Raw genomic sequence first — 21,749 nt, forward strand, 5'->3', positions numbered from 1 at the left:
CTCTGTGTTTCTATTTGCCGCCACATGAAAGCACACTGTGTTCATTTCAGATCTTTCTCTTCGTAAATGTTGCAATACTTTACATTCATTAGGCTCAGGCCCATTTACCACGTGCAAGCAAGACAAGCACAGATACCTCATCCCCACAAAGCATCACTTCTAAATTACACAGTAAATACATGAAACTAAGCCAGAAACCCAAGTTTCACAACACTTACCACTAAAGTAAAAAAAAAAAATTAAACCACCTTGGGTCAAAGTTCCCTACTCTTAAAAGATGCAACTTACGAACAATCTATTATGCTTTTATTATGCCAAATAAACTGATCATTCAAGAATACGTGGGATGCTTGATCCTAACTTATAACAGACAAAAATGCTTCAAGAAGAAAAGCGGACTAAGATTCTGACTGTCTTTTGCAAACTGTGATGCATGAGAAACCTGGTCTTGCTAGGAACTTTGGGTTGATTTCTGATGAGCTGACTAAAGAGGTCAGCAGCAAAGCCAAAATAAAGTAGCAGTTCACAGTGAGATGACAGCGAGCGAGCGTCTTTAAAGTTTCAATTGCCCTCAGATCTATTTAATTTAGCTTTATGTCCTCAGGCATAATTGAGATAGTGGTTACAGTGAGCAGATATCAGATATGACAAGAAGCTGGCTGTGATTATTTTGTTGTACTATTTCCAGTTGGGGACTTTTTCTGCCAACACTTTTCCTATGATGGCTGTTAAATGTTGCAGAATTTTGCCCATCGTTAGTTGTAATGTAGTTTGCATGTTAAATGCTCACAAGGAATGAAAACCATGATTCCATTGTTTCACACTGTGAACACCATGGTTACTGCTATTCCAAACGGAGGACAAATGTAAAAAGAATCAAGTAATTCCTCCTCCTTGTATGATACCTATATAAGCTCTGTGGGAAAGCCTATTTACTTTGCAACTCTTCTCTTCTTAAAACAACATAGATTTTTCACATGTAAGAAAACTGAAGTTGCCACGGTAAGCCAACCAGACGACAGCTCAAATGTCATGTTTGTTGAGAGAATTTTAATTTTACAATTAAATACAATTCTTCCTTCAGTACGTTTAACTAAGAGGCTCCCCTTTCATGGGATGAGAAGGGAAAAGCTTGATAGCTATGTATGGGTTTTTTTTAATGGTATCTAAAGCGACACCAACTTATGGAAACAACACAGAAGGCAGACGTGATGAGTTTCTTAGCCAATTTTTGCCTCTGAGAAAATTCAGCAACTAGTTCCAGAAATTTCTGGATTACTGTCCCTAGTCTCTTGTTATTGTTTATTGGCAATTTCTGGATTTATTGTTCTGGGTTATTAATTTGAATTAGTATTTATAAGTAAATAATTACCCAGGATCATCTAGATCTACAAAAGCAAGATATAAGAAACTATGTATTTATGGATCTATAAAACTATTGAAATATCCAACAACTTGGTCATTCTAGATCCTTTTAATTTGGTTCAGGTTGCTCATCATTTCTCTACCATCAATAACTTTTCAAGGCACTATATCTTTCACCTAGAATAGCATTTAAATTGCATATCTCTCACATTCCATCCCCCAAAGTTCTTCTCAAAAATTCAGTTGTCCTGGGAACCCTGCAGAAATGAAAGACTCTCAATAGTTAAGATAACCAATATTCAAACCTCTGATTTTTCATTTTAATTTTACCTCTCTCTGATGTATATTTTAACTCTTTCTCATATTCTTCCTAATATATTTAGTCCAAACATTTCTGACTCATAATAGGCCCATATAAGAGTATGAATTAGATTGAAATTGTATGTAATTTCCTATTAAAAGAATATCCTTGGAAATTGCTCAAGTAAATATTTAGAATTCTAACTTAAGATCATTTCATCATCTTTTTCTGTTCCTTCTCTCCTTCCCTTGCCCTGTCTCCTCTACCCAGTATTTTGCACTATCAAAGCAGAATTGGAAGAATGGTGGTTGTGTTTGCTGAGGGACTCAGAGAAGATGAAATCCATTCACTCATTCAACAGTTTTTTATTTATTCACTTAATCACCTGCTTGTAGCTCTTATAGCAAAGATGACCAGAGATTTGCGGCGTATCACTATTGTTTGCCCAAATTTGCCCAAACTTTGGGCAAGTGGACAGACTTTCAGAGATCTGGCTTGGTTTGGAACTATGAGAGGAAACATCTGTACCGTTGGCAACCCTTGATCCCAACCAAGTCCTAGCGAGTGATGAACACCAGTCTTGATAAACGTCAGTTTCCCTTCTCTGACTGCACATAAATACATGCATACACCAAGCTGAACTTCTTAGCAATCCAAAAGCAAGATGCAATGGGCTATAAATGTTGGTGTACCACTAACTGTGCTGCTTTGGGCAAACAACTTAACCTCTCTGAGAATCAATTTCCACATCTTTGAAATCAAAGTCCTGTGATTTTATTGTCTCAAGAGAAACGGGTTAAACACCTGTGCATGATAATTAACTTTATTCCAGCATAAAATTCATTGTCCCAAGATTGTTCCCCAGTATTTAGTCTTTCCTAATGTTCTTTCTGGAAGTATTTTCTCCCCAAATACTCTGGGAAGCATGCTATAACTCAGTTTCTATAAGGTCAATGCGACCTATATATTCCATTTGTAAAAAGTTTTCTTTTCTTACATTGCATAAATACTCAACCTAAAAATCATTCCACCTAGTGTGTTACCTCAACAATTTTTCAAACAGAATACTGAATCTTTTGTTAATATGATGGGAAGTTTCATACAATTCTGGGTTTATCTCAAATAATGCTGTGAAAACAGTGATGCCACAGAAAACAGAAACAGCTTCACTGCTATTTTCACTTTATCTACTGAACACAGAGGAAAAGTTCAGGTCTGAGAAAGAAAAGGTCGTAAGCTAGAATCATAAGAGAGCTATTTGTTACAAATATTAAATAGATGCAGTGTAGTTAGGGGCACTAAGCAGGAAGGTCAAATCTATTTAAGACACTTAAACACATGCCAGTCTTTCATACAATGAGTGGTTATCTGTCGCAGGGTTCTTTACGGTGTTCCACACATTAACACAGTAAGTTACAAATAGGGGAGATACACAGAATTGCATGCTTACTAGCCAAGCCATGACACAGAAAGTTATTGGTCATTGGACAAGGACATTGACTGCTAAGCCCCAAAACATCCCACTGGCAACAGCACTGGTCCCAGGCATCAAATCCCCAGATACTGGTTCATTTTGTTCAAGGCATCGCACACTGTGTTCAGATCGCTGCGGAGGTCCTGCACCACGTTTTCAATACTTCTGGTGTCTTTCAGAATCTCAATACTCTGTGTGTAGGGATTGAAGTACACTGAGAAGGGACGGGTAATTGACTTCGCAAAGTCCCTGCAAAATAAACAGAAATAGGATATGCAATCAACCCTCATTGGTACAAGAGATAGATAGAAGGAAGGAACAGAGCCAGAAAAATAAAAAGTTATTTTTCTCTAGATGGGAGAAAAACAACTTTACCTCATCTTTTCTTTGGCTTCTTCAAAACTTTCAGAAACAAAATAGGCTTCCTGGAAGGTGGTGATGAGGCACTCCTGTAAGCAGGTTGTCTTGGGGTCGAAGGCTTTCACACATGCCTTGTCAGAAAGAGCGTGCTGCAAAACACCACAGAAACCAGTCAAGTCCCTGAGGAAACGTCCACAGTGCACGACGCATGTTTCTACAACACGGCTCAGTCATTGTACAGAATTGCTCGGTCACTAGTCTGCCACGAAAGACGGACTCTCCCATATGCAGCGTAAATGGAGTGTTCGGGGTTTTTTAAGTCTGTTAGGCACCGAGAGAAAAAATGATATTATGGTATTATTTTATTTATCATCAGCCAAATTCATACTGAAGGACAGTTCAGAGCTGTATCTCAACAAAAACAGAATGTTAAATCTGTGCTGTGAACAGAAGCAGGAAGGGCACAAACATGGTCCTAAACTTATTGCTGTACGCAGTGTACTGGAATGTCACCTAAACGGCAGAAATAATAGCTACCTGTGTGCAGAGGTAACTGGGACTCTGCCTGAACTATTTGTGGACGCCTTAAGAGACATTTTGAGGCCAGGTACTGTGCATCTACAGTCTGGAGTGGCCTGTATATTTGAGGGTACCTGCAAAGCACTCATTTCCACCAAGTCAGCAGAGCAACACATAGCAGATCAATATGGCCAGGTGGGAAAAAAGAGGTGATGTTAATAGTTAGAGGACGCCCAGAGCAGGCATTAGGAAAACAGGAAAGCCGGTATAGCTACTCTCGGAGCCATTGTCAGCTCCGTTCAGCTCACTACAGAACTAAGAACAGCAAGGAACAATGAACCATTGTATTCTCAAGATAAATTCAGTGATGCTAAAGGTTAGTGGTCATTGCCTGCCACGTGCCACCTGCCTATTTATAGGCCCTAGATTGATGATTCTCAAATGTAATATGCATAAGAATTACTGGGAGCTTGTGAAAAATGCAAATACCCAGTCCTTGATTTTATTTGGTGGTCTGGATGAATCCCAGAAATCTGCATTTTAAAGGCATCCAAGGCAATTCAGACACAAGTGGCTGTGAACTATATTTTGAGAAACATTCCTCTAGATTCTGTCTCTTTCTTGATTTAAAGCATAAAGAAGGGGTACCAGAAACTGTCTTGAACTAAGAAAACTTGGGCTCTGGTCCAAGTGTTGGGGCTGTCTAACTGGTCACCTTGGCAAATTGTGTCACCTCTTGCACCTCCGTTTCCTCAGCTGTAAATGAGAGGTTTGGGCTGGGTGATTTCTGAAGATACTCTCTATTCCAGCCTCTGGATTATATCCATCCAAGGCACTTTTCTCCCTCTCAATCTCTAACTGCTAAGGTTTCCTGGAGAAAGACTGAAAAACTTTTCCTGTTCAATATTCTTGGTGCATTCTCCCAACAATTTCAAAATGTACGGGATGATTTGTACCTTCCATGAAGAAGACTGTGGCTCCTTAAGTTTGAAAATACAATTGCAAACCAAATGACTGGCATGCCAGAGAAAGGGCACATGGCCTCACCCTGCGTGTGATTTGCTTCCCAGCAAAAGTCCGTTGTCCAGATCGATGCATATATGAATCAGGGAACACACAGAGCCTCTCAGAGTGAACTCATTTTTTTGGCCCACAGAACAACTTCATTATAAGCAGAAGGTCACTACACATGCAAATGCATTTGTCCTAGATTTAATGTAGTGCAGTGAACGTCAGGGGATTTTGGTTCCACACGACTGATAATTCCACCCAACAAAATGTCCTACAAAAATCAGTTGCATTTCTATACACTAACAGTGAAGTAGCAGAAAGAGAAATTAAGAATACAATCCCATTTACAATTGCAACAAAAAGAAAATACTTAGGAATAAACTTAACCAAAGAGGTGAAGTGTCTGTACACCGAAAACTATAAAACATTGCTGAAAGAAATTGAAGAAGACACAAAGAAATGGAAAGATATTCCATGCTCTTGGATTGGAAGAATTAACACAGTTAAGATGTCCATACTTCCTAAAGCAATCTATAGATTCAATGCAATCCCTATCAAAGTTCCAACAACATTTTTCACAGAAATAGAACAAAGAATCCTAAAATTTATATGGAACAACAAAAGACCCCGAATAGCTAAAGGAATCCTGAGAAAAAAGAACAAAGCTGGAGGTATCACACTCCCTGATTTCAAAATATACTACAAAGCTATAGTAACCAAAACAGCATGGTACTGGCACAAAAACAGACACACAGATCAATGGAATAGAATCGAAAGCCCAGAAATAAACCCACGCATCTATGGACAGCTAATATTCGACAAAGGAGCCAAGAACATACAATGTAGAAAAGAAAGTCTCTTCAACAAATGGTGTTGGGGAAACTGGACAGCCACATGCAAAAAAATGAAAGTAGACCATTACCTCACACCATACACAAAAATTAACTCAAAATGGATTAAAGATTTGAATGTAAGTCCTGAAACTATGAAACTTCTAGTAGAAAACATAGGCAGTACGCTCTTCAACATTGGTCTTAGCAACATATTTTCAACCACCATGTCTGACTAGGCAAGAGAAACAATAGAAAAAATAAACAAATGGGACTACATCAAACTAAAAAGCTTCTGCACAGCAAAGGAAACCATCAACAAAACGAAAAGACAACCTAACAATTGGGAGAAGATATTTGCAAACCATACATCAGACAAGGGGTTAATCTCCAAAATATATAAAGAACTCATGCATCTCAACAACAAAAAAACTAATAACCCAATTAAAAAATGGGCAAAAGACCTGAACAGACATTTCTCCAAAGATATACAGATGGCCAACAGGCACATGAAAAGATGTTCAAAATCATTAACTATCAGGGAAATGCAAATCAAAACTACAATGAGATATCACCTCACGCCCCTCAGAATGGCTATAATTAACAAGACAGGAAACAACAAGTGTTGGAGAGGATGTGGAGAGAAGGGAACTCTCATACACTGCCGGTGGGAGTGCAAACTGGTGCAGCCACTATGGAAAACAGTATGGAGATTCCTCAAAAAATCAAGGATAGAACTACCATATGATCCAGCTATTCCACTGCTGGGTATTTATCCAAAGAACTTGAAAACACCAATGCATAAAGATACATGCACCCCTGTGTTCATTGCAGCGATATTCACAATAGCCAAGATTTGGAAGCAACCTAAGTGCCCATCAAGGGACGAATGGATAAAGAAGATGTGGTCTATATACACAATGGAATACTACTCAGCCATAAGAAACGATGAAATCCAGCCATTTGTGACAACATGGATGGACATTGAGGGTATTATGCAAAGCGAAATAAGTCAGAGGGAGAAGGTCAAATACCCTATGATCTCACTCGTTAAGTAGTAGACAATAACAACAACAAACAAACACATAGAGACAGAGATTGGATTGGTGGTTACCAGAGGGGAAGGGGGGAGGGTGGATGGCGAAAGGGATAATTAGGCACATGTGTGTGGTGATGGGTTGTAATTAGTATTTGGTGAACATGAGAACATGATGTAATCTATGCAGAAATAGAAGTATAATGATGTACACCTGAAATTTATACAATGTTATAAACCAATGTTACTGCAATAAACAAAAAATTTAAAAAAAAAAGGAAACAAAGTGTCCTTTTATGAGAGATGTTGCTCCTTTGCAAAGAAAAGGTCTCCTATTGGCTTGCCGGGGTTTTCAGCATTAGAAGTTGCTTTCCCGTACTCTGAGTGCATCTCATTTAGTATGTTGCTCTAATTTTCCATTCATCCATGAGTACAGATGAAAGGAAGGACAGGGACTGATTCAGTGTCCTTGATCTTTCTCCTCTCTCATCCTTGCACTCAGGCGGGCAGGGTGGTAGAGAACAGGCTAGAAGAACATTTAAGCCACGGTTCCCCTGGGGCATCCCTGCTGAGCCAAAGACTTCTCTGGGTCAAGGACAAGCATAAGAAACGGGTGAAACTCATCTGCTTGGGTCTGCAGTGCTCTGAGAGGACAACAGCACCTTAGCAATCGCTATGTGAAGAGGATGCCTCCAGAATGTGTGTATGCAATAACAGAGACCGAAATCAGAGTAGTTTTAGAAAAATTCATCAGGTGATGATTCCACTGAATACTCAGATGAGCTCATTTCGTCATTTTAACTGGTAAAGGGGATGAGAGTAGATCAAAAGGAAGCCAGAAGGGCAGGGTGTTCTGCCTCAGACTTCAAGAAAAGTCAGTGGATTCACGGCATATAATTTGAGGCAAAGACCATTAGGCAATATATATCACACTTGCATAATGTAATAATCAAACTGGAAGCTGATTGTTCTAAGCTCTCAACAATGCATTCTATCCTCAGGAGCCTGCTGTGGTCCAATATGCTGTTACTTGCTGGGAACCCTTCTGTCCACGGGGTATGGGACCAGTGCTGCTCCTTGGCTGTTATGAATATGGGGATGATAATGGTACCCAAGGATTAGCCTGGAGAAGGACAAGAGCCTGGAGTTGGGGGAGCAGCCTGTGAGTGAAGCCAACAAATGAGGCTGTGCTCACACCTATGAATGGTCTCATTGACCTGATGGGGAGCTCTCCTGTGTGATGACTGTCAGGAACATCCAGGCAGCACAGGAGGTCCCCTGTTTCTGAATACTTGAGTGTGGCTCCAGGGCTATAAAACAGCATCCATGTCTCCATGGAGTCCACTGCCCAGTGGAGTGAAGTCCCACTGAGTTCGCTTCTCAGCTCCTACCCAGGTCTCTCTCTAAGCCACCTGGTTCAGGTGAGCAGCTATGGTGCCTCTCCTCTACATCCAGAGTGGATTCTCAGTCAACATTGAGCCAAACTGCTTGACGTGCCCAGGGAACTCTGTGGTGAGTCCTTCCTGAAGTGTAACAGTCTGATACCCTGATGTCTGCTAGAATTAATCCGACTTCCTGCAGAGAGAGGCTCTGCACTGTGGAGAGAAGCTGGCTGACAGTCTTTTACTCTCCAGCTGTTTTAGCAGTGCGGGAATGCTTGAGGCTCACCTCTCATCCAAACGCTCTCTACAGGACTATTTGGATTAAGCCATAGTGCTAACGACAAGGGCACAGGACCGGGAGCCAGGGGACCTGGTTTTAACACAGCTGTCTCAGAGACTGGAGTGAAAGTTCCCCAGGTTGGGATGCAGTGTCATCTTTGATAAACTGAAAAGACTGACGCAAGTGAACTCTATAGCTCTTCTTGCAATACAAGGTTAACAGGCCTGCAAGTGCACAGCACTCACACCACTCCTACCCCAGCCAGCATAAATTGACCAAAGCAGCCTTTCCCAGAGGGCCCAGTACGACCTCCCACCCTTCCCAACCAACAGAGGTGGCCATTGCCAATTAATTGGCTTTAGTGCACAAATTAAGACTTACTTGCCATTCTGGACTTTTAAATAAAAAAAATCTCTTTCAACATCAAGAACTTCCCAGAACCCAATTGTTACCTAAAGTTCCTACATGAACTTTGGGCACTGTATTCCACTTCTGTAAGCCTATTCCAGTATTCCTCTGGAAAATGGGAATACTAATAGTATGTATAACCCAGTGGTGTGGTAAGAATTACATGAGGTCATGCATGCAAGTGCCGGGCACACGGGCAGTGCTCAGCATATTTAGTTATCACTGGTAACTCAGTCTCAAGATGGTGCTTGGCAGACATGTGCATTCACCACACCAGCCACCGTTGGTGCAGCTCCTCTCCCCCGCGGGTCTGGAGCCCACAGAGGAAGAAACATGGCCCTAGCCATGAGGCCTCCAGGGCCTGGATCACAACAGGGCCTGCCCTGAGTTCATCAGTTTAAAATCTTCCTTCCTCCCGGCTACCTGCCTTTGCAATGACACAGAGTTATTCTCTCAACTACTGTAGATGCAAACCCTGTGACTGTCACCCTCTATATTAGGATTGGTTAAAGTTGGGAAAAAACTCAAGTGAGAAGTCAGGTTTGTGGATAGTTTTGGCCCTGGATTCTGAATAAGAATTTGCAAACGCTCCTACACCCACGCTATAATCATCTTTTCTCATTTTTCCCCGTCAGAACAACAAATATATATATTTGTGTGTGTATATAAGGATGGATATATACATAATATTTTTTGAATTTTCCTCAAATGTTCCTCCTGCTAACCAAGCACAATGTGGCATCAACATCCCTATTGCCAAATTGGGTGATGATGGCATCACATCTTTTTTAATCAGTGATGTTGAAAGTTTCATCAGTTTGCATAAGCTGCAGGGTCAAGGGAACAAATCCCTCTTCCAGCCGTCTCTTCCTAAAGGCCAGAGAACCTTTTCCAGCTCCCAGTGCTCCTGCGTGTGCTTTGTCATTATAACGATACTAGTTTCAGTGAAGGGACCAGAGGCGAGGGAGGCGCGAGCCCTCTGAGCAGGGTGAAGGCATGGGAACTCAGCAGCGTGAGTCCTCACTCCAGCCACACAGCTGACGTAGCAGATGACCACAGAGAAGCCCAGGTCCTCCAGCCTTTCCTCTACAGCCTGGCAGGAATTCGGATCACCTCCCAGAATTGTTGCAAGTGATGGTAAATACAAATGATTGTAATAAATATACAGCTGTTCTGTGAATTCTGATTAATAGCTATAAGAAAGCAGTATGATAAATTCACTGTGCAAGGATATCCTAAAACTAAAGCCAAAAAATAATAATAATTTTTTTAAAACCATCAGCTTTGTCAAAACCTGAAAAGTAGAATAGATGTATTTATATGTAATATTCCAGCAACTACTATGAGGTAGGTGCTAAGGTCATTTACAAAAACATCTAAACTCTGCCCTAAGGAAATAAAGGAGCAGACCCTGACCCACGAAAAAGAAGGAGAAATTGCTTTTTGCTTTTGAGATAGATTAACTTTTTGAGGTAAGATTCAGCCAATTCATCAATTAGCAATCATTTCCTTACCACCTAATGTGAACTAACTGCAGTGTGGCTTCTCCAGGCAAATTGCATTCAACCAAGACCCGTATCAATCACTTTCCTAGAACTTCCCTCTTACAGACGCCAAGTCCACTGAAATCTTAGACCTTCAATTTGGGGTTTGTTGAATAAAATGAATGAGTGAATGGGCAAATAATAAATTTAAAAATGAGATACTTCTATGATTATGTCTACTCTGGGATAGAGAGTGTGAAAGGAAACACACGCCAGGCTGTGGGTGAACAGCAATTATCCTATTTTTAACCTTTTTGGTTTTTTTTGTGAGGAAGATCAGCCCTGAGCTAACATCCATGCCAATCCTCCTCTTTTTGCTGAGGAAGACCAGCCCTGAGCTAACATCTATTGCCAATCCTCCTCCTTTTTTTTTCCCTTTTTCTCCCCAAAGCCCCAGTAGATAGTTGTATGTCATAGTTGCACATCCTTCTAGTTGCTGTATGTGGGACGCAGCCTCAGCATGGCCAGAGAAGCGGTGTGTCGGTGTGCGCCCGGGATCCGAACCCGGGCCACCAGTAGCGGAGCGCGTGCACTTAACTGCTAAGCCAAAGGGCTGGCCCGTCAACCTTTTTTAAAGTCAGTTTTCCAGACGATTTAGCTCATTTTTAACTGCTCTCCACAGTGATGAAGGTATGGAAAAGCCCTACCAGACACACTTTTGGAATTCCTGAAAGTACATCACAGGACAGATAATTAGAACAAACGAAAGCAATCACTGCTGAGGTAAAAAAGAAAAAAATAGTCCTAATAGTTATCAGATTTATATTAGCTTTTGCAAGCTTTTCCACATTTATCTTGTTTCTGTTTTCTAAGATAAAAATAAGCATTGTCAAAAGAACAAGAGGGAAAAATGAAAGTTATCCCCCAAACTATAGATACACCACTTGGAAGTACTTGGCCAGCTGTCAAGAGCAGCATCTACCCCCAGGAAAATTTACCCTCCCAAAGCAGAAATTTTAAAAATGTGTTCTTTTCAACCAGAAAAGGAGAATTATGGATATTCATGTAAAAGTTATAAAGACTACATCAAAATCTCCAGCAACTTAGCTAGGACCCATGTTTGAGCCGCAGTTGATACAGCAAAAATATTTTATTACAAAAAAAATAATATTTTATCACAAAAGATAACTGCATTCAAAATTGTCAGCATGTTTACACAGGAATTCTTATAATGCTATTAATAAATTTGTCCCCACCTGGGTCCAAGACTGTCACTCATTCATTCAGATAACAGCTAGACAGGAGCGCTCAGAGCAGGGGCGGGGGTGAGGGAGGAGGCGCTCCGGGGAGCACCCCACATTGTGTGTTCTCGGTGAACAGTCAGAAGGTGTTTCCTGGAGGAAGAACTTCTGAGTTGTAAACACGGTCTAAAGTAGCAATCATAGGGAGGTCGGAGTGTTGGAAGTTGAGAATGGAAGGACGCTAACGACCGGAGGTGACGGACCAGAACAAGAAGGGCAGACAGCGCCCTGCAGTGTACATATTTCTGGCTGATTTCCATTTCCAGACAATTCTGTCCGCACCAATAGAAACAAAAGCAACAGATTCACCCCCGTGCTGCCTACACATGCCTCATTAACCAGACCAGAGGACCTGTGGAGAGTGGGGGCAATGAGAAGGATTTGTTTCTCTTGTTTCTGGTGTAATTTATAAACCTTCGAGGAGAATGTCAATAGAGATAGCCCGAGACCTGCCTCGTTTTCTGACTACCTCTTTTTTCAGGGAAATCAAGAGGCACTCTATGGAAGGTGTGGGTCTTACCAGGACGTGACCTCACGCTATTGCTGTGGGCTTTGGCCACTGCCCTGAGATGAACCTCAAATGGATTTTTCTGTTGAGAATTTAGTAAAAAACAATTTACCACATGACATCAGGCTTTTGTCCCACGAAATATCGCCATCTATCCCAGCCGCACCAAGCCCCAGGCGGTGCCTAAACGGGCCCGCTTGACTGGAGCACACGCTGCTGTCCGCCAACCACCTGTGCGTCTCATCCTCTCCTCATGCACCTGTCGGGTCCTCGAGAACCAGCCACGGCGGCAGGGTCCTCATCAGGAAGCCTTCCCAGGCATGGCCTCATCGGCGCCACGCACATTTGTCACGCCATTTGTGTTATCTCTTGCACTAGAAGGTAAGCTCCTTGATAACAGGGAGCCCAGGCAGTGCAGCCTAGTGGTTAAGGGCTCAGATCCTGGAGCCTAGATTGCCTGGATTTGGGCCCAGCTCCAACGACTGTTAGCTACGTGACCTTGGGCAAGTTCCTTAATGTCTCTATGCCTCAGTTTCCTCACCTGTGATAATAATACTGCTTATCTCATTGGGTTGTTATGAGAATTACGTGGTTTAATAGGTCTAAAGCACTTAAAATTAACCAAAGTTGAGGTAGTTGCTATTTTCTTCATATTCTTTTTCTTCATTATTATTATTTGTCTTTGTATCCCTGGTGCCTGGCCCAGGACCTGGCACATCATAGGTACTCAACCAAACGTCTGGGGAATGAATGAATGAATGAATGAAGTCATAAAGGGAGCAAACTCAATAAAACTACAGTTACATTGCATATTTCAAGCATACAAACAACCAGAAAGTTCTAATAATCACATATTTTACAATTACATTATGTAAGGACAATCGAGACTCAAAGTAAAAACCCTTGGTTAGTCCATGATCTTGATCTTAGTCCAACTAATCAAAGCAAGATTAAATTATTTCAGTACCATTTCCAGATTATATGTCACATTGCATTCTAAATTTATCAAAACTTGCTATCCTCTAGTGGTATAAATAGCAATTCTTAAGTGACCAGAATATTTAAATTATCAAAATGCCCTGGGCCCCAATATTTCTGGATAAATTATCATTTTACTGTATTTTAAGGCAAAAAAAAAATAGCATTTCTTAGGCATCACTACTCATATTAGATACTTCTCTGACCATATGTTTATTTAGGTTTTTTTTCAGATTGTATATGTCCACAAATGTTTTAATACACATTAATTTCGAAGAAGCTAAAATAATCTCAAATTCCCCCTTGGGAAGTAAATATTGGGGAGCCGTGGGGGTGATGGAAATGAGAGTAGACTAGCCACCCTTATAAAGGAATTTCAACCAACAGGATCACGGCTAGCTCACTGCCCACTTTTCAGCAGTCAGTTTAGGCCAGTCCTTTGTTACCCAACATGCGAGCACACATTTGTCACTCCTGTTGATCTGTGCACATGGCTGCTCATCTATCTGAGTCACACCACAGACACAGAAAGGCATGACCCATTTTCAGAAGTGCACAAAGGCAGGTCAGCACCCACATCGGAGGTGCCGAGGCCTCTGTATTAAATGTGTATGTGGCATCTGCAAGTAGAAACGCTCCGACAAACCAGTCACCATTTCCCATGACCTTGAGTCACATGCTCGAGCAGGTGTTTCCACTCGGAGCTTCATACCTGTAGCTCTCCGATGGAGGAGAGCAGTCCCGCGCCGTACGCCCGCAGCTGTCCTTCCTGCTTGCAAAGGCCAAACTCGATTGTGAAGAAATAGCACTGAAACAAAATGGAAACACATCCAGTGAACTGGTTAACAAGTTCTTCTATAGAATAAAATGGCACCCAAAGTAAAACAGGGCACTGTGCATAATTTCTTCAATACTGTCAATTTAAATATGTCTGAATCAAGAATATTTATTGAAATCTATTCTCTTGCTTAATAATCTCTCCCTGGGTTAAAGGTATATGAAAAGGGGATTAATTACCAAGAGTTTATGCTTTCTGGATTCAGAAACCCTATGAGTCAAATCATATTCCCTGTAATAATTTTAAAAATAAAAAACACAGGTTTAGAAATGAATGAATATGTCACAGTGATAACACCATAAGAATATGCTACTGTATTGACCAAGTTGTGTCTTAGTGACATAAATAAGTTCATGCAAATGTGGAAAAATAACTGGGAATTCAGTAATTCCAAACTGATTTTTGCAGTTTGTTTATACATTCAACAAACCTTTGTTGAGTACCTACTGGGTGCCAATGCTTGGTAAAGAAACAGAGACAAAGAAAACCAGCGTGTGCTACAAAACGACCATTGTTTAGTGAAATCTTAAATGTCTATCAATGTATGCACACACACATGCATATATGTACATGCATGTATGCACTCTGTGTATGTGTGTATCTATAGTTACATACATGTACATAATTACACACAGTAAACACCATCTCGTCAGCCCGAGTTCACCAGCATCAACTACTACAGCTCTCCCAAGATGTTAAACCTACAGTTGTTTCTGTTGAGTTTTGGAAATCAACCTAGACAGACAGACACCTCTGTACACCCAAAACCTCATGAGGCTCTTGAGAGAGGCTGAAATCACACCATGTTTGCTCTGTGAGAAAAGTGGGAAGCTGACAATGAGCAATAAAAATTGCATCAGATTAACACCGTCCTGCATTAGTGATGGTAGAGCACTGACGGTGCTGAGAAAGAGGAGAACTGAGACACTCCTGAAAAGGAGTGGAAAATAATCATTATTTCTGGCCCATAGCAGTTTGCTCTATTTTGGTTTGGAGGTTAAGATGTCCCTGGGTTCAGAGGGTTTTGTGTTTTGTTGTGTGTGTGAGGAAGATTAGCCCCGAGCTAACATCTGTTGCCAATCCTCCTGTTTTTGCTGAGGAAGGTTGGCCCTGGGCTAACATCCATGCCCATCTGCCACTACTTTGTATGTGGGATGCTGCCTCAGCATGGCCTGATGAGCAGTGTGTAGGTCCACGCCCGGGATGCGTACCTGCAAACCCTGGGCTGCCACAGCGGAGAGCGTGAACTTAACCCGCTACACCACCGGGCCGGCCCCAGGTTTTGTGTTTTTAAATGAGAGGCTGATCTCTGAGGCCGAGTGGGCCAACACTCTGCAGCACCAGCAGGACCCAAAGGACTGGTCCTTCCAGGTCATGGAGCTGAACCTCCAGAGGCAAAATTTTCTTTCCTGATTCCCTCCCAAAGAGGCTAAAACGACAGCCTTCCCTGCCTCTGTCACATCCACAGCACCTACCAACACGCCTCCTTTCTCTCCTCTGACCTTCCTTTCTTTCCCATCACAACACGTTTTTGACATGGTCTTTAATTTCTTTATGTATGACATGTACTGTCTGCCACCTGTCTCCCCGCCCTAGACTATAAACTCCAGGGGGCAGCTGTCTGTCTGTTCATCTAGAACAGGGTTCCCCACCCTCAGCACTGACGACGTCTCGGGTCGGGTAATTCTTTGTCGGGGGCTGTCCTGTACACTGCGGGACACTTAGCAGCATCCTTGGCCTCTACCCACTAGATGCCAGCAGCATCCCCACCCCAGTTGTGACAACCAAAAATGTCTCCAGAGACGGAAAATGTTCCCAGGGGAGCAGCACCTCTCCTGGGTGAGAACCATTGGGATAGAATGGTGTCGAGACATAACAGGAGCTCAGCAAACATTTGGTGAGTAGACAAACAAATCGTGAATGGAAGAATTCTCTCTAAATTAGGTTGTTATGTGACAGCACGACCTGGAGGAAAGAAACACACGAGGAGGCCTGAGTTCTAGTCTCGGCCCTGCTTCTAACGCACGGTGTAGCCATGACCTCTGTGGTGTGGAGTCTCCTAGCCCGTAGCATCCATGCACGCCTCACGTAATCCACACACACTCCTTGAGCACCTGTCATAAGCAGACTCTGCGCAGCTGCTGAGGATACATGAACAGGAGACAAGGGCCCTGGCACCCGAAACAGATGCGCTGCTGGGATGAGACGGGCAACTATTCCAACAACAACAGAAGTCAATGTACAGGATAACTTCAGGTGAGATATGCTACACAAATAATAAAACCATGTAACGTGTCAGATAGTAAGCAAAGGACGTGGTTATTTTAGATACAATGGTCAAGGAAGGCTCTCTGAGAGAGTAATATTTAAGCTGTGTAAGAAATGAAAAAGCCAGTTGTGCAAAGATCTAGAGGAAAGATTGTTCCCAGCAGAGGAAATAGCAAATGCAAAGGCCCTGAGGCAGGAATAGATTTATATTTCCAAGGGCAATGGGAAATCACTGGAGGGTTTCAGGCAGGAGAGACACATGTTCTGATTTCATTTTCAAAAGATCACACTGGTGCTGGGGGACAATTGTAGGGGGGGCAAGAGGGAATGCAGAGGGACAGTTAGAAGGCAGCCAAGAGACAGGGGTGGGGAATGACTCAGAATATGACTTGGGCTATGGGTAGCAGGGGATTGGAGAAGTCAGTATCACAGAGGCTGATGAGAAGAACCAAAATAAGAGATGTGACTATGTGTTAAAAAGTTAAAATGCAGCCCTCAAGTCTGTCCTCCAAACAATTTTGCACGGTCCTGGGCACAGTGAAGAGAAGTGACTATACAGTCGTAGAATGAGAGGCCTGGAAGTTCAGCCTCCTGTTTTACCTAAAGGAAAACTCAAGTTTAGAGATGAAGTGATTTACCCAGGACCAGTCTAGATGGGGACATTTAAGAGGTCTTAAGCTCAGTATTTTTAAGAGCTGGATATCTGTCACATTTTAAAGTTTCTAAGTAAAAGATTAATAGATGCATGATTTCCCCTTACAACCAAAAAATGGGGAAATAAAAGTCTAAAACAGGGTGCTGGCGCAGTGGCGTAGTGGTTAAGTTTGCGTGCTCTGCTTCAGCAGCCCAGGTTTCGCAGGTTCGGATCCTGAGGGCAGACCTACACACCACTCATCAAGCCATGTTGTGGCAGCATCCCATATAAAGTAGAGGAAGATGGGCATCGATATTAGCCCAGGGCCAATCTTCCTCTTTTTGTTGAGGAAGATTGGCAACAGAGGTTAGCTCAGGGCTGACTTTCCACAAAAAAAAAAAAAAAAAAAAAGTCTAAAACAGAGGGAAACTAGAATCTCATGGCATCTTCTTAAGTGTCCTTGGCTGATTTCCCTAATTTATTTTGTGTTTACAGCATATGACGTGCAATCCTTGGAGCCTTAACACAGAATACAGAAGAGTTTGTGAAGAAATGCGCTGTCATGTTTGAAAGTCTCCAAAATACACGTGTGGAAGCAGCGATAGGAGCGTTGAGGTCAGCCTATGAAGATCAGTTTAATTTTCCTTGTCTCCGTCAGTGCATACATAACGCATGGTCATGGTCATGGTCTAAATCAAAACAGCTGAGAGAGCCCCTGGGCAATCCGGTGTGCCCCATGCGGTCCTTGCACAGACTGGGCACCCTGTCCTAGGTTAAGGCAGAAACTAAAAGGTCTGCATCAGTTTGACTAAAGATTCAAAGCTAAATCTATCAGTGTGCCCTTGGTCCACGTGCTTCTAGAATCAGGGCGACCTCAGAGGAAAGAGCCCCTGTGCGGCCTCCTTCTCCTCACCCAGAATGCTCTCTGGCCACACACCTCATCTGGGAGTCTTTCCAGAAACCCCGACCTTACATGGCTCCATCTGCTCATTCCCTGTCTGCCTTTCCCTCCAGCTCCCTGCTGGCCTCAACCCAGGAGGGGGCCTAGATGCTGCTCCTACAGCCCACTCTCCCCAGAGAGTCAGACCTTCCCCCCTGAGGCCACGTTCCGCGTGCAGCCCCTCGTGTGGCTAACAGATAAAGAGAAACAGTAAAATGCACGCCAACCTCGGGTGTCGGCAAAATGTGAATTTCAGACTTGCTCAGGATAGTTTTTCTCTTTTTGTTTTTAATACTGATGGAGATCTCAAAATGCAGAGTGCCTGGTCATGACCACTAATGGGGATGGAGAGCAACTGCACAGTTCTTCTGTCTGGTTTTAAATGCAAAGCCTGCTCAGAGTTGGACTGGATGACACCTTGAAGACCCTTCAGAATTCAAGGATAACTAATTGCTTCTTGAAATTGTAAGAAAGTACAGTTTGTTTTCCTCATAGCGCTCTCCAGATGCGGATCTATAATATATTCCCTACAGATTTACCAAATAAATAGCCTACCTATTATCAAAAAAGCAAAAACAAAACCCTAAACCTCATAAGAACACCTGTAAAAGATATTGCAGATTCTTGGCCACTAACATCTTTTAAACAGAAAGGAGTAATAATACTAAGACTAGCACCTCCCAAATTGAAGGGTACCTCTCATCAGAGCTGACGTTTATGAATTCCAAATTTTACATACTGCTAATTATATGAAATTATTTATAAATATTTTATTTGAATATAATTACATATAATCTTCAACTGAAAATCAAAACAGGAATGATAGATCGGACCCCGTCCACAGAAGAAAAGCAGAGTCATTTACATACATATAATCATTAAGCAGAAGAAAGTCTGAGCGACGACCTGAAATCCACGCTGCAGAGGCTGCTGCGGAGCGCCAGCTGGACGATGTGCGGCGAGGGCGCGCGCTCAGGGAAGAGGGATAGGTCGCCCAATGCTGCCACCTTCAGATCACTGCTGGTACTACACCACTCTCGCCACGGTGCTCGCCTGACCAGAAGGGTGTCAGTAAAGGCTTGAGGGGACGAAGTCGGGGCCCACGTGATGATTTACAACAGCACGTGACGCAGCATCCTTCTTATGTCTGGCGTTAGGTTCCTGAAGCTCTTGCTACCTACTCCAATTAAATAGCTATACGACTTGTTCAAAGAGCTCTTGATGGAAAAGGAATTCACTACTCCAGTTTCCGCCTTAAAGGGTCATTTTGCCTTCCATTTCCCCTATTCCCTGTATCCCTTGAAATAATTATATAATCGCTTCCTGAGAGTCATTCCATATTCTTAAATTGGATTAAAACGGGACACACAAACCTCTAGGAGTAAGCTCAGGAATCTTATTTCCTTTCCTTTCTCCAGGACGGTGGCTCACACGTCGTTCAGTCAGTGCCTGAGTCAGTGGGTGATACATTTTCTCTACCACCCTCACTAACAATGTGAGCTCTGCATACCAGTAGGATATATTTTAAAATAATTGCATTCATCATTCGTATCTCGAATTCCATTATCCACATATCCAAGACAGACAGGAAACAAGAAGTTAGCAAAGAGAATGTGAAAAAGCTCTAACTAAGATATGCTAAACATAACCAGAAGTTATGTGCTAAGTTCGATTTACTTGACATATAAAAGAGCCCTTCAGGGGCCGGCCGGGTGGCTTAGCGGTTAAGTGTGTGCCTTCCACTTCTGGTGGCCTGGGTTCAGATCCCCGGCACGCACCGATGCACCGCTTGTCAGGCCATGCTGTGGTGGCGTCCCATATAAAGAGGAGGAAGATGGGCAGGGAAGTTAGCTCAGGGCCAGTCTTCCTCAGCAAAAAGAGGAGGATTGGCATGGATGTTAGCTCAGGGCTGATCTTTCTCACAAAAAAAAAGAAAAGAGTCCTTCAGCCTCACTCAGATCCTATTATCCTTATCTTGTACACAGTTCAAATGAAGTTTACGTATGTAGCTTCCAAACCCATAACTAACATAAGAGGAGAACAAAAAAAATATGCAAAAAGAAGGCCCAACAACTCAAAAAGCACAGAAATATAATATTTGGTATTATACCCTAAATACTTCCATACTTAAAGTTATCACCAAACAGCAGAATTCAACAATGACACTAAAACATCAAGAAAACAGGGAAACTTAGCCAGAAGACGTCCAGTTTAACAAGTGTTCATACATAGGCTATTTTACTAAAAGCTTTTTACCTTACTACTAACTTGAGATAAGACAGAGCACTTATTATTTCCATTTTATAGATAGGAAAACTGAGACTCAACGTTCAAGTGATTTGCCCCGATTCCACAACTTGTGGTTGGCAGAGCTGGGAATGAAGTTCCAACTTCCTAACTTCAAAGCCAGCCTTCCTTCCTCATCACAAGTGCACTTAGAGAGGCAGGGCCACTATCAGCCGGTCACACGAGCACAGCAGTTCCTGCTGCTGAAGTACTGAAATACTTCCAGACTGGGGATAGTAAATAGCTAGAACCCCACAGTCCCCAGTGCCCCGGCCACCCGTGCTGCCCCCCCACCCCCACCCTCCATCATCTAGCAAATGAAGGCCCAGTGCCTGCAACCTGGGGACTCCAGCAGCCTGCCCCACGCAAGTGTGACAAACATCTGTCCTGTTCAGAGCCCGACTTATGACAAAGGGATAAATTCCAGAAAGGAAGAATGCTCCTGGAAGACATTCTAGCATCAGGGGTCTGCGCGTCTGATGAGTGCAGATAAAAGCACATCGGTGGGCTCCGTGTCGCCGGCCTCACTGTCCCAACATTTTCTCTAACATCTCTCCATCTCAGCTCGAACAGCTAGCGTGTCAGAATATAAACTTGAAAAATTGTTGAAAAGGTGGAGAGCACTCAAGTCCCTCCCAGCACCCTCTACTGCCTCTCCCCAGCTACGACATCAGAATGTCAGTTTACAAGCAGCAGTATCTTCTCACCTTTCACCAAAATTCCCTTAATTTTGAATAAATTGCAAATGATAATAGGATTGGAACAAGAAAGAGGCTTGATGGCTAGGCAGGAAGCTGAGGGATAGAAATATTAAGGCAACATAAATCAACGTTGCGAAACAAAAGTGACAGCAGAGGCCGCATGCTCAGCCCTGCGGGCCTCAGTGCCCCTGAAACGCCCCCAGTCAGTCACTCAGACGTCAGAGGAAACTGCCCACTGGACGTCAATTTCTGCTGTTTCTTTGACCATTTAAACTGCAAGTACTCCCAGGAGCACACAGAAGGCCAGATCAGCCTTGGGTGCAATGGCTACCCCACGCTTTGCCTGCAGAGCAGGGGCTCCTGACGAGGAATGCCCTCGGGGAGCAGTTTCAAGAGATCAGAGAGGAGGAGTTCGCACACTGCGTTATCTTGCCCTGGGCTAGGCCTCCGTAAGACAGGAGTTTGAGAAATGCTAGAAACGGGAGCTGGAAGACTCTGGTCTTCTGCCGTCCTGGAGTGACAGCCACTCTGTGGCCACGGGCCCCTCGCAATCTTGAAGCCCCTGCTCTTGTGCTCACAGACTTGGGGGCCAGTCACAGTATAGACTCCAAGGCCACTGTCCAAATGCCTTGTGGATTGCAGCCACACATATATATCTACACTGTATTTTACCACGAACCTCTAAATGAAAACCACTGTGGCTCTGGCAGGTCACAACCTAATCCAAATACATTTTTAAAATTTATATTTATGAAATTCTTCTGTGCTAAGCTCTAGTGGAGATTACAAAAGTAGCTAAAGATACAGTCTCTGTGCTCAAGAAAGGTGTAGTATGGATGGGAGAC

At 42.9% G+C, this 21,749-nt stretch overlaps 1 protein-coding gene across 2 annotated transcripts in view; it reads right to left on the reverse strand.

Annotated features, from left to right (window-relative positions):
* Positions 1 to 2,475: 2,475 nt before the first annotated feature.
* The window catches only part of TPH2 (tryptophan hydroxylase 2), a 112,516-nt gene continuing 93,242 nt past the window's right edge, over positions 2,476 to 21,749 (reverse strand). For both annotated transcript variants that reach the window (XM_087449173.1, XM_014794124.2), the window contains exons 9-11: positions 13,950 to 14,045; positions 3,516 to 3,649; positions 2,476 to 3,389 (exon numbers count right to left, since the gene is read on the reverse strand). In XM_087449173.1, coding sequence (XP_087305299.1) covers positions 3,215 to 3,389; positions 3,516 to 3,649; positions 13,950 to 14,045 — 405 coding nt within the window. In that variant the 3' untranslated portion in view covers positions 2,476 to 3,214. The remainder of the gene's footprint in view (positions 3,390 to 3,515; positions 3,650 to 13,949; positions 14,046 to 21,749) is intronic.

The sequence above is a fragment of the Ceratotherium simum genome, chromosome 25 (assembly GCF_057802395.1).
Source record: "Ceratotherium simum simum isolate JZ-2026a chromosome 25, ASM5780239v1, whole genome shotgun sequence".
In the NCBI taxonomy this organism is placed as follows: Eukaryota; Metazoa; Chordata; class Mammalia; order Perissodactyla; family Rhinocerotidae; genus Ceratotherium; species Ceratotherium simum.